General features: G+C 41.2%; 1 protein-coding gene across 7 annotated transcripts in view; it reads left to right on the top strand.

Annotated features, from left to right (window-relative positions):
- The window catches only part of SLC25A30 (solute carrier family 25 member 30), a 42794-nt gene that overhangs the window by 20598 nt on the left and 9439 nt on the right, over nucleotides 1-12757 (top strand). For 3 of the 7 annotated variants that reach the window (XM_060129437.1, XM_060129438.1, XM_060129443.1), the window contains 3 exons: nucleotides 1043-1181; nucleotides 2543-2623; nucleotides 3559-4917. In XM_060129437.1, coding sequence (XP_059985420.1) covers nucleotides 1043-1181; nucleotides 2543-2623; nucleotides 3559-3600 — 262 coding nt within the window. In that variant the 3' untranslated portion in view covers nucleotides 3601-4917. Of the gene's footprint in view, nucleotides 1-1042; nucleotides 1182-2542; nucleotides 2624-3558; nucleotides 4918-5656; nucleotides 5693-6171; nucleotides 6582-12757 lie in introns of those variants that run through there. The other 4 variants (XM_060129439.1, XM_060129442.1, XM_060129440.1 and 1 more) reach the window with 4 other exon arrangements.

The following is a 12757-nucleotide window of genomic DNA, read 5'->3' as shown; positions in this document are numbered from 1 at the left end:
ACATGTGCTTTATTATACAGCTGCGATCATGCTTGGCATTCTCTTGCTTGCTTTTTATTTTTATATTTTTTTATTTTTCTGCTTTATTGAGGTATAATTGGCAAGTAGAATTGTAAGATACTTAAAGTGCACAATATGGTTAGATACACGTATGCATTATGAAATGATTACCCTCATCGAGTTAATTAACACATCCATCATTTTATGTCTGTGTGAAAACATTTAAATTCTACTCTCGTAGCAAAATTAAATTATATATAATACTGTGTTGTCAACCATAATCACCGTGTTATACATTAGATCCTCAGACCTTATTCATCTCATAACTGACATTTTTGTACGCTTTTACCAACTTCTTCCCAACCCCAAGCTCTGGCAACCACTTTTTGACTCTCTGTTTCTATGACATTTGGCCGTTTCGGAGACTGTTCTGATTCTTATGTGCTAATGACATCTACTGGGTGGAGGCCAGCGAGCTGCTAAACATCTTACAGTGCACAGGACAGACATCCACAACAAAGAGTTCTCTGTTCCAAAATGTTAGTAGTGCTGAAGTTGTGAAACCCTACTCTGTGTTAGTTGATACCAGGGCTGGTCTATGGTAGTCTTGTGACTGAAAGTTTAGTAGAACCCAGGGCCCTGGTGGGCATCACATTACAGTGAGGAAATTTTTTCTCTGATCTCTAAGAGCAATGTAGTTATGAGATGGCTAAAATTACTCTGATGCCTATTTGTAGGTGACTAGACAGATGCAATAGATCGTCCTTGGAGGACATTCCTTCCTGTTTCTATGATTCGTTGACATTCCAGAACCTCAAAAGTATTCTTAGCCGAGGCTGGAATTTATAAGCCAGTATAAACAATGCTGGTGTTTAAGAAGTCTGTGCAGCTCTTTAGATAAGGGCCTCATTCTCATATATTCCATCTTGTTACCTGTTACTTTAACCTCGTTTGGGAGGAGGCTGTTTCCTGCCCTTGATAGGAGGGGCTGCAGCTCAGGGGTATTAAACTTTTTATTTTTCAAACGGTCTCTTCTTTATAGCTCAAGCTTCACCTGTGGGCTGGCGGGGGCCCTGGCCTCAAACCCTGTTGATGTGGTGAGAACACGTATGATGAATCAGAGAGTCCTTCGAGATGGCAGATGCCCTGGCTACACAGGTTCCCTGGATTGCTTGTTACAGGTGAGCGGGGATGTCCATCTGTACGCTGTTGTGAATGCCTTTCGTGGCTCATTGGCTTCCACGTTGCCTTCTGAAGAGTTTCTTTTCAGGATTTAAAAACACAAGGGTTTAGAGCCTGACGAACCTGTGATTCTGTCATTTGTAATCGTGTGACTTTGGTCAAGGTACAGACTCTACACCTCGGTTTCCTCACAAGTGAAATGGGACAATAAATAATAGCACCTACATCACAGGATTATTATAAAAATCATTGAGATCATACCTATAAAATAGCACAGTGCCTGGAATAATGTTGGGTAGAAACATCATATACATTTATAATAATAAGTATAGACATAATAATAAAACCTTGTTAGTATAATAATAAGGGACACTGGTGAAGTAAGCACCTTTATTTAAGTTAGTCTTCAACATTCTAGTGGATTGCTTCAATCCGTGAAACAGGCCCCCAAATATATATTTGTATTTATATTTATTTAACCAACGGAGTTTCTGAATTTTGAGGGCTAAAATAACTAAGATGAGTGATGCTCTAAAGTCTTGAGATGGTACAGAGTTTTTGCCACACAGGGGCTAATGTTTTAAATACAAAATCTAAATGAATATTTAGAAATGAAAGTTCATTTTTCTTATATCTCTGCTCTGCTGTGAAGCGTGAGAAAATAGTCATATTTCCTGTGATTGTAGTAGAACTGTGTCTCCTTCCAGAATGTATCACCTTCCTGTTGAGTCAAACTGGAATGAACATCCTTCATTCAGACATCTCTCAAAGGAACACATGAATCTTACCTTAATTCTCAGTTTAAATAATTGGGCCTACTGTTCCTGCGTAGATGAAAGTTTGTGACTGTCTCCCCTGCTGGGTTGCCGGCAGCCAAAGATGAGGGACCACGTTTGTGGTTGCTGTTTACCGGCGTGATGCTGGCGCATCCCTAGACTTCAAATATTGCTTTAATGAAGCAAAGACACTTAATGTTATCTATCCAACAACATGAAATAGTGGTACTCTGAATTATATCTTTACTGCCATTGCCTCCTTTTTTTATTTCTGACCTGCTGTAAGCCCACATGGTAAGGAGGCAGAAGACTCTAGTTGGAATTAAATCTCATTTCTTATTCATCCAACTGCTGTTTGCTTTGGGTGTGGGATAGTTTGGTACAGAGCGTTCGTCTTCACCTATGCAGAAACCTTTAAAGAAAGAAGAGAGGCAGTGGGCAATGATTTCTTAGATAGTCCTTCCAAATAGAATTTTGTTTTTAAGAAAAAGGTATCAGTTCAGTCTGGCTACTAATTATTAATGCATATTTGACATAATTGGAAAGTTGGACGTTAACTTTTTTTCCCCCCTCCCTTATAACAGACATGGAAGAATGAAGGGTTTTTTGCTCTATATAAAGGGTTTTGGCCAAATTGGTTGAGACTTGGTCCTTGGAATATTATTGTATCCTTTTCTGTTGGAGTAGATCTGAAAAAAGATACAGCTGAAGAATGTTGTTTATATAAACTGTCATGTTATTAATTAGAATTTAGAAGTAGGTTCTTATTCTGTTCCTCTGATTCAAGAAATAACTATTCAGTTTCTTTTTCAGGAGGTATAAAGTCTCTGCTAGGCACTGTGAAACGTGGCTTAATGGTGGTGATATTGAAAGGCAATGGTAGCAATAAAAACTCTTCTTTAGACTCTGCTCTAGGAGCTGAGAGTGTTTATGATTTCCGAGAGAGGAGAGACAAGGATTTATTTACTTGTTTATTTTTTCAGTCCCTAGCCACCCTTGGGAAGGATGTGGCTTGGCAGCCGTGTTCTAGAATGCTTATTTCAGAGAGCGCCTAAGGACAGACAGGAATCAGCCCCAGAATTACTTGGCTGACTAGCACTTTTCCCTCTATGCCAAAGTGGGAGGCAGGAAGGAAGAGACAGTTCACTAGAAATGAAAGGACAGAATTATAAAGCAGGGGATGTCAGTTTGCACCATCCTTGTTTATCTGCGCCTCCCTCCCAGGCAAGCTTGCCTACCGGCAGCCCTAGAGGAGAACTCCCCGAGGTTGCTCTTTCTCTTTCTCACAGAATTTACTGTTCTGTGAAGTCTTCCTAAAAGTCAGAAAAGCTAGCAGTGTGGATGTAATCTTAGAAGCTTTTGGAGCTGATGCAGGGGATTTATGTGTCTCCGTTGTGGTCTGTCTCTTCCAAGCTGATCTTGGGAAGGTTAATGGGGAGGTCTCTTGGGGTGGTTGAGGGTGGAGCCCCTCATGTTTAATCATGTCCATGGCATGTGGTCTGCCCAGAAATATTTGTTAGGAGGTGTGCTATTCGTGGGTCTGTTTTGATGCGTTAGGGTTAAGATGGCATAAAATGTCAGCCTTAACTAATACCTGCAGTTCTTTGTGACATATGAGCAGTTGAAGAAATTGGATTTGTGACAAGTCAAGACTGCATGAGACATCCCGCTGAAAATGCTCACGTCTGAAATAGCGAAGCTTCCTGTCTTTCCCACTGCTTCTCACTGCTTGGCCCGCCACAGATTCTGAGGTGTGAGCAACAGGTGAAGACTGGGTTAGCTCGGATTGCTGTGTCCTGGCATTGGACGCTCTGCACCAGATGTTTAATGGCATAGACTGTAACATCCAGACACTAGTCCTTACCATTCAAGTGCCCTTCGACATCAAAGATAACATGAAATGCACGTTTCTTGCTAAAGAAAACTTGCATGAAGATCAGGAACTGTGGACTGATTCCCTCAGGGGAGAATAACTCCTGATGCATCTCAGCTCATAGCTGAGACTCCCAGACTGTTCGAAAGAAGCTCTTCGGAACCATGGAATGAATAGAGCCTCCAAGAGGGTGTTATTGTTCCTGAACTTCTGGGGGGGCTTTGGCTTCGTGTCTGCTGAAGAAATTCACACATGGAGGCCTGGTATACCCCAGGTATAAACAGTGCAGGATATAGATCCCTGGAATATTGCACTGCTTTCTAATTTCCAATTTTGGCAGGACCTTTCACTTATAATAAGTGATTTTTAAGCCTTTGACCACTTGACCTTTGTGAGGAATTGTTACAAAGCATTAATATCTAAACTCATGATGGTGTGATAGGTTGGCTTGGAAGGTGGCAAAGTCTGTGCTGGTGGGAGGTGTTATTAATCTACTTGGGTTCTGTCTTAAGTAATGTTTGTAATTTGCTCTGTGATTTTAGCAAAGTTTCTATTTCCCAATCTGTAAAATGGGGATAATAACATCTATTGATATTGAGGGTCAGGTGAAGAAGATAGTAGCTGCTACTACTTGACTTGTAGGATTAGTGTGTTTACATCATGCTGTCATACAGCCATCATCCCAGAATAAATGGTCCGTGTGTATGGAAGAGAGTCATTTTATCATGGGCTTCTCCTGAGTGAGATCGTTTGTTAAAAGCCTTGTGCAAGAAAGAGGTTAAGGTTTTACTACGTTTTCTGTAGCAAAATGTTGCAAGTGAATCAAAGAGTTGATTTTTTTCCAGATTTCCCGGGTTTTACTTTAGTTCTGGTCACATTTGTCAAAATACTTCCTGTCTTGGACTTCCTAATCAGTTTGGAATGAAAATACTTGCTTGAAATTCGAAAGGTGATTTTTTGTGTGTGTGCCTGTTTATCTGGAGTCTGATAAGAGGTATATAATGTCTTCCTTCTTCTAAAGACAGGATATCATTCTTCTTTTTCAGCTTCATCTTATTCTTTTCAAAATAAAAAGTGATTCTCAGAGCCCCACGATCTTTACCCTTCTAGAAGACAGCCCCAGGAAAGGGACGATATTGAATATTTACTTGGGTACCTTCGGTTCCACTCTTTGAGAGTAACATTAAATACATACTCCCTGTGGCCTCCAGGACAGACACCTCTGCAGTATATGCAGGTTCCCAGTGGGTCCAGCCCCTGGGCTGCTTCCTCCCTTGAAGCAGAATGGAAGGCACGCATGTTTTTCTTGGGGATTGGGCGGTTTTGCTCCCAGTCACCTTGACCTTGCCTTCTTTGAAAAAGATTTTATGAAGCAGAATTTTAGTTCCAAAAGTAAGAGCTAAGTCAAGAAAGGAGGAGGTCAGAAGGGCAGGTAGGTGTTGATTGCTTCAAGGCTCAGATGGAAGCCCAGTTCTCCCTGACCAGTTCTGGACGTGACTCTGGAGAGCTGAGCCCGTTCAGGCCTCGCCCCTCGTACTGAACCATATCTTCAGAGAGCAGATTATTCTTCTTCTTACTAAAACATTCCATTGATATGGTAAGGGCTTTCTATAGAAAGCCTTTTTCACTTTTGAGTTCCTTGAGTTTAAAGGATGACTTTTTATGAGCCACTCTTTTTTTTTTTTTTTAACGTAGAAAACATGTTAAGTGTACATATAATTCCTAAAACAGTAGAAGCAAGTTCATTTTGAAGACAATGTAAAGATTGAATATCATGCAATATTGATTATATCACTTTATTCAAAAGTGTACATGTTCATACCAGGATGAAAGGAAAGCCAAACCTCACTGTAAAAGGTAAGTGTGTGTTTGGTTTTTTTTATAAATTTATTAATTTTATTTATTTAGTTTTGGCTGTGTTGAGTCTTCGTTGCTGCGCGCGGGCTTTCTCTAGTTGTGGTAAGCGGGGCCTACTGTTCATTGCGGTGCTCGGGCTTTTCATTGCGGCAGCTTCTCTTGTTGTGGAGCACGGGCTCTAGGTGCGCGGGCTTCAATAGTTGTGGCACGCGGGCTCAGTAGTTGTGGCTTGCGGGCTCTAGAGCTCAGGCTCAGTAGTTGTGGCGCACGGGCTTAGTTGCTCCGCGGCATGTGGGATCTTCCCGGACCAGGGCTCGAACCCGTGTCCCCTGCATTGGCAGGCAGATTCTTAACCACTGCACCACCAGGGAAGCCTAGTAAGCATGTATTTAAGACGAAAATATAGTATTTCTTCAGTGCAGGTTTATTAAATACCTTATAGAACAGAGTCTTAACTTGTTTTGATATTTTTTCTGCTTCTTGAAAGAGTAATGCAGTTGTTGAAACTTCTAACCAAGAAAGAAACTTGAAGAACTGGGAGACTTGGTCCCCTTGTTTCCAGGGCCGTGACTACAAGTCATCCATCCCCTTGGGTATTGCTACATGTGGCAAAGGGATTTTTAGCTTTGAAAACCAAAATGACGAAAGTGGATTTTTTTGTTTGCTTGTGGGTTTGTGTAATCATTGATGCTAAGTGTTGGCGGATTGTTATATAAAAAATGGCTTCTTTTCTCCGTATTTATTCATGTACTAGAAATAGTGTATATTATATAAAGGCTATAAAAGTTTTCATAAGCCTTTATATTTTGAGCTCTTTATATAAATGTTGTTGGAATATGTGGCATAAGCTGGTTTCAGTATTTAATAAACTGGAGTAATATATAATAGTAAAAAATGCTCCGTGGTTATTTCAGATGAATAGAAACGTTTAAACAGAGATAAGCGGCAAAGCGTCCAGGAGGCTGGAGTAGAAATAGCATTCGTGAAAGTGGCCACAGACATTTCTCTCTGCTTAGAGAAGTTGTTGGGATCATCTTACTATAATTGCCTAGAGACCTGTGTGGCCTCCCAGTCTATGAAACACTCTGCACCTCAGTAGAGGCCAGTGAATTCGGTTCGTGGGCTTGCTGGGCAAGGCACCTTGGAGATTCAGAACACCAGCGGTACGCCATCAGTGCCTTGAAATTTCAGGACCCCCTCAGTCCTTCTTCTAGCATCTGGTGTTGGCTAGAGGCGGAGCCGGGATCCTTGGTTAACTGTGGGCCAGGCAGAGATACCTCTGGTGGGTATAAAACAGCCAGTGAATGAAATGCAAACCTGGTTCATTATTTTTTTTATTTGAAAATGTTTTCAAGGTGCCTGTCTTAATATTTGAGTTAAAACACAGTGGTCTATTGAAAAAACAGAATTGGCAAAAAGAGGGAGCCTTAAATGCCTGGAGAACTCATGTCCCACTGGATCAGGGCACCTGTTAGAAGCATTAGGCGTGAAATCCAGGCTACTTTTTCTTTCTTTTTTTTTTTTTTTTGGCCACGTTGGGTCTTTGCTGCTTCGCATGGGCTTTCTCTAGTTGCGGCGAGCGGGGGCTACTCTTCATTGAGGTGCGTGGGCTTCTCATTGTGGTGGCTTCTCTTGTTGCGGAGCATGGGCTCTTGGTGCGTGGGCTTCAGTAGTTGTGGCTCGAGGGCTGTAGAGCGCAGGTTCAGTAGTTGTGGTGCACAGGCTTAGTTGCTCCACGGCATGTGGGATCTTCCCGGACCAGGGATCGAACCCGTGTCCCCTGCGTTGGCAGGCAGATTCTTAACCATTGCGCCCCCAGGGAAGTCCCAGGCTATTTAATTTTAAATGGACAGCTGAGAAAAACTGATGGTAAAGTTTTGATAGATTACAAGTATCTCCAGCCTGCAGCAAAGCATGGGAATATAAGACAAAGGCATGGATAAATCTGTTTATTGAAAGCTTGATGCAAATCATATAACCAAGGGCAAAAAACTGGAAACTCCCTATGTCTATATGTCCCTTGCTGAAATAATAATCTATACAGTGGCTTATCACGTGGCTCATGAGAAGAATGAGTTACGTCTCAGCCTGCTGACCTGGGAAGATGTCCATGGTATGCTATTACGTAGGAAAAAGTTGAGATGCAAACTTCTTGGTGTATCATGAACGCATCTCTTAGGGAAAAAAAAGCATAAACTTATGTAAGGAGGAAATGGATATAAAGGTTGTGTATTAGGGTTCTCCAGGGAAAGACAGATCAGTGGGCTGAGTGTGTGTGCCCACACATGATTCATTTTACGGAACAGACTTATGTGATTGTGGAGGCTGGCAAGTCTAAAATCTGTAGGGCAGTTGGGCCAGCAGACTGGAAACTCAGGCAGGTGTTTGTCTTTGTTGTTTTTTGGGCTGTGCCGCATGGCTGGTGGGACTTTTAGTTCCCCACCCCCCCACCCTGCAACCAGGGAGCGAACCCAGGCCACGGTAGTGAAAGTTCTGACAGCTGGACCGCCAGAGAATTCCCTCTCTTTTAGTCTTGAGTCAGAATTCCTTCTCTGGGAAATCAGTTTTTTCCTCCTAAGATCTTTAACTGATTGAATGAGGCACACGCATATTATGGAGTGTAATCTTCAAGTCAGCTGATGGTAGATGTTATTCAGGGCTACCAATACCTTCATGGCAACACCTAGACCTGTGTTTGCCATACAACTGGGCACTGTGGCTGGGTCAGATTGACACAAGATTTTGCCATCACAGGATAGAAAATTATTAATATTTTCTTTATGCATAATTGTATTGGTTGGTTTGAAAACTGATATTCTGCTGTTGAAAACAAAATCTTAAAAAGGACTAGCTTGGAATATAGATGTCCAAGTTACATCTAAGTGAAGGGAATTGGGGGGAAAGTGAGAGTTGCAGTATATATAATATTCTACTTATATTTTAAGTATACTGTGTTTCTAAAAGTATACTAAATGTCAAACATAAAATTGAGCTGAAAGTTTAAATGGGAAACTTTTGCTGTTTATTTCAGTTTTTAACTACTTCTTTAGTTCCTCAATGAACTTAATACTTCTATAATTAAAAAGTTTTTTAACTTCTTTTTTTTTGGACAGTGAGGAGAAACCTCTAGAAGAGTGGTGTGTATCATGTGGAATACATACTGAGCCTCCGAACTCCTGGAGTATTTTATATAATTATTAGTCTCCCTCTTACATACTGATTTTCAAATTATATTTGTTTTCATTGCATCATGTGGTAGAGTGACAACTACATTTTCATTTAAGAGGTTTTGCTTCATCAATTATAATCTTGCAAATATATTTCTGAAACACCCCACAATTCTTTACGGAAAGAGAAGCTGACTAAATATAAGCTATTACCTCTGTCCACTCACTGAATGTATGTGTGAGAGTTCCAATGATTCTAGACTTAAAAGGAGTCTGCATCTTACAGTTAATGCCTGGGTTACGAACATCCAAAAACTGTTTTATCTTGAATCGCATCACTATTTAACCTCTTTTTTTGGCCTGTGCAGCATGCGGAATCTTAGTTCCCCGACCAGGGATCGAACCCGTGCCCCCCCGCAGTGGAAGTGCAGAGTCCTAACCTGGACCGCCAGGGAATTCCTTCATCACTTTTTTAATTTGCTGCACTGCTTTGTGCCTTTTTAGCATAATAATTTGCGCAGAGTAGATAATACCAAAAATACTTGCCGTGTTAAATGGAAGCAACTTACTAAGATTTGCTCATTACTTCTGGGATTCTTATGTAATAAATGTGATCTTAAGGTCACCAAGGAGTCTGAGAATTGGGTTGAGATCACTGCATGTAGTATTTCCTACTGACTGCTTTATTTACCCAGTTTCTCTTACGACACTCAAAATCTCTGTCAGCTAGTGTTCAGTTCAGGCTGATATTAATTTTTTTTAAATTGTGGTAAGATATTCATTTAAAAATTTACCATTTTAACCATTTTTTTTTAAACCATTTTTAAGTGTACAGTTTTGTGACATTAAGTGCACCACCGTCCATCCCCATAACTTTTCATCTTGTGGGACTGAACTCTATATTCATTAAATAAGAAGTCCCCGTTTTCTCTCCTCCTCCCAGCCCCTGGCAACTCCCATTCTACTTTCAGTCTCTAGGATGTCCTCAGGGTTCATCCATGTTTTAGCGTATTGCAGAATTTCCTTTTATTTAAGACTGAATAATAATTCTGTTATACCTTTATGCCACAGTTTGCTTATTCATTCATCCGTTGGTGGACACTTGGGCTGTTTGCATGTTTTAGCTGTTGTAAATAATGCTGCTGTAAATATGAGTGTATGAATATCTCTTTGAGACTCTGCTTTCAGTCCTTTTGATCATATACCCAGAAGTGGAATTGCTGGGTCATACGGTAATTCTATTTTTAATTTTTTGAGGAGCTGCATACTGTTTTCCACACCGATTGTACTGGTTTACATTCTCACCAGTGGTGCGTAAGGGTTCCACTTCCTCTACATCCTTGCTAACACTTGTTTGCTATTTGATAGTAACCATCCTAAAGGATGTGAGGTGGTATCGCATTGTAGTTCTGATTTGCATTTCCCTAATAATTAGTGATGTTGAGCATCTTTTGCTGTTCTTATTGGCCATTTGTGTATCTTCTATGCAGAAATGTCTACTCAAGTTCTTTACTTGTTATTTTAAATTTATTAATCCCTCTAGTCATTTCCTTTTTTTTAATATTTCTTTTTTTTTTTTTTTTTGGCTGCGTTGGGTCTTAGTTGCGGCAGGCAGGATCTTCGTTGTGGTGCTTGGGCTCCTCGTTGCAGCACGTGGGCTTCTCTCTAGTTGTGGCGCACGGGATCCAGAGCGTGTGGGCTCTCTTGTGGCCCATGTGCTCAGTAGTTGTGGCACTCGGGCTTAGTTTTCCTGAGGCATGTGGGATCTTAGCTCCCCAACCAGGGATCGAACCCACATACCCTGCATTGGAAGGTGGACTCTTAATGCCTGGACCACCAGGGAAGTCCTGTTAGGAGATTTTTAAATTACTGATTCAATCTCCTTACTAGTAATAGGTCTATTCAGATTTTCTATTTCTTCCTGACTTAGTCTTGGTAGGTTTTCTGTTTCTAGGAATTTGTCCATTTCATCTAGATTATCCAATTTGCTGATGTACCATTATTCATAGTAGTCTCTTATAATCATTTTTATTTCTGTAGAATTGGTAGTAATGTCCCTATTTTCATTTTTGATTTTAGTAATTTTAGTCCTCTGTTTCTTTTCTTAGTCCATCTAGCTAAAGGTTTGTGAATTTCGTTAATCTTTTCAGAGAACCAAGTTTTGGTTTCATTTATTTTCTCCATTCTCTATTTAATCTATCTCTGCTCTAATCTTTATTATTTCCTTCATTCTGCTAGCTTTGGATTTAGTTCGTTCTTCTTTTTCTAGTTGCTTAAGTTGTAAAGTTGTGTTTCACTTTCATTTATCTCTAAGAATTTCTCATTTCCCTTGTGCCTTCTTTGGTACGTTGGTTGTTTAAGAGGCAAGGCTAGGAAATCAAGTCACCAGAGCCTAGTGCAAGTTGCAGTTGTGGAGGAGGGGCCATTGGGCTGGAACTGGGATCATAGAAGGACACAGCTATGGCCAGTGACACAGCAGAGAAACAGGGAGAGCATGAAAAAATACCCTGTTCTCTCTCCCTCTCCAATTTCCTGCCGCTATTTTCACTGAATAATCCAACTGGAAAATAGAAAGTAAAGAGACCTGAGTAATCCAATCCACATTCAAGGAGCCATCACCCCAAAGCATAGAGCAGGGTGTAGATGTAGTAACTCTGGGGGGGTAATGGAGACTCACCACCTTGACCATGGTCATAGATTCAAGACTTCCAGCCCGGGTAGTACAAAGGTACTGTTTGAAGCCTGAGTGGTCAGATCTTCTTTCCCTCCCAGTTATTTTCCAGTGACACTCCTAACTGGAGCTGGCATACTGCAGCAGTCCACTCCTGGTTGGTACCTATATATTGTTCAGAACCATCTATAAACCAGGCTAAGTATTTTCTTCCTCTGTCAGCTGGCCATAGGGAAATCCCAGTGATGCCATAGGTGTGGTTTGAGGGCAAGGCAGTAATGCAGTAGAACTACCTGCCGTGGGAGCCTGAGCCCATACTCATGCCTTTAGGAACGGCTCATGCTTGATGCTGTCTGTCTATCCCACACCACTGCCATTTGCTGCCAGACACCCTGACCCCTCTCTGGGCATTTTATTTCAATTCAAGTAAACCTCAAGCCCTGTGGATTTTATCTTAATATCTCTTCTGTTCATCCTCCTTTCACCATCTCCATTAACACTCCTGAGTTCAGGCCTTCTAGATGCTGAAACAGCCTCCACTCTATGTCCACACCTCTGGTCTGGCCTGTCAATACACACGTCATCCTATCAAGGACCTTTCTGCAGCCAATCTGACAGTGTCCTCACTACCCAGTCTCCTCAGTGTAGAGGCCAGGCTCCTTAGCATGGCGCCCAGGGGTTTCCTGGTCTTGTCACTACTCACTTCTTTGGCTTCCTGTCTCATCACCTTTCCACCTGCAACTCCAAATTCCAGCCATATTGTAAAATTTTTGACTTCCTAAAAATGTGGTATATTCTCACTTCTAGGCCTTAGCTCACCTGTTTCCCTCTGGCTTAAAAGGGTTTCTCCTTCTTTGTCCTATTTTCCTTCAGATGCCAATTCATTCAAAATACACTTATTGAGCATTGACTATATGCCAGACACTGTGCTTAGAGGTCCCTTCCTCTAGGACACCTACCCTGATCTTCCAAGAATGGATTCAATGTTTTCCTTCTGTGCTTTCTGTAATATGTAATTATGCTTATTCCAGTGGGACTGCACCTCAAATCGTAATATACTTTCCAGCATTTGTCAGCTTGTCTTACTAGATTGAAGGCACGAAATGTTCTTATTTAGTTTTGAAGACTCAGACCAGCACACCACATGGCACCTAGTAAGTACACACCAAAGATTTTGATAAGTGGATGAGCTAATGAATAAATGGGTAATTGGTTATGTTTTGATATCCCT

Source organism: Lagenorhynchus albirostris, chromosome 18 (assembly GCF_949774975.1).
Source record: "Lagenorhynchus albirostris chromosome 18, mLagAlb1.1, whole genome shotgun sequence".
In the NCBI taxonomy this organism is placed as follows: Eukaryota; Metazoa; Chordata; class Mammalia; order Artiodactyla; family Delphinidae; genus Lagenorhynchus; species Lagenorhynchus albirostris.
Note: the sequence above shows the minus strand (reverse complement) of the source record. Positions and strands in the feature narration are given on the sequence as shown.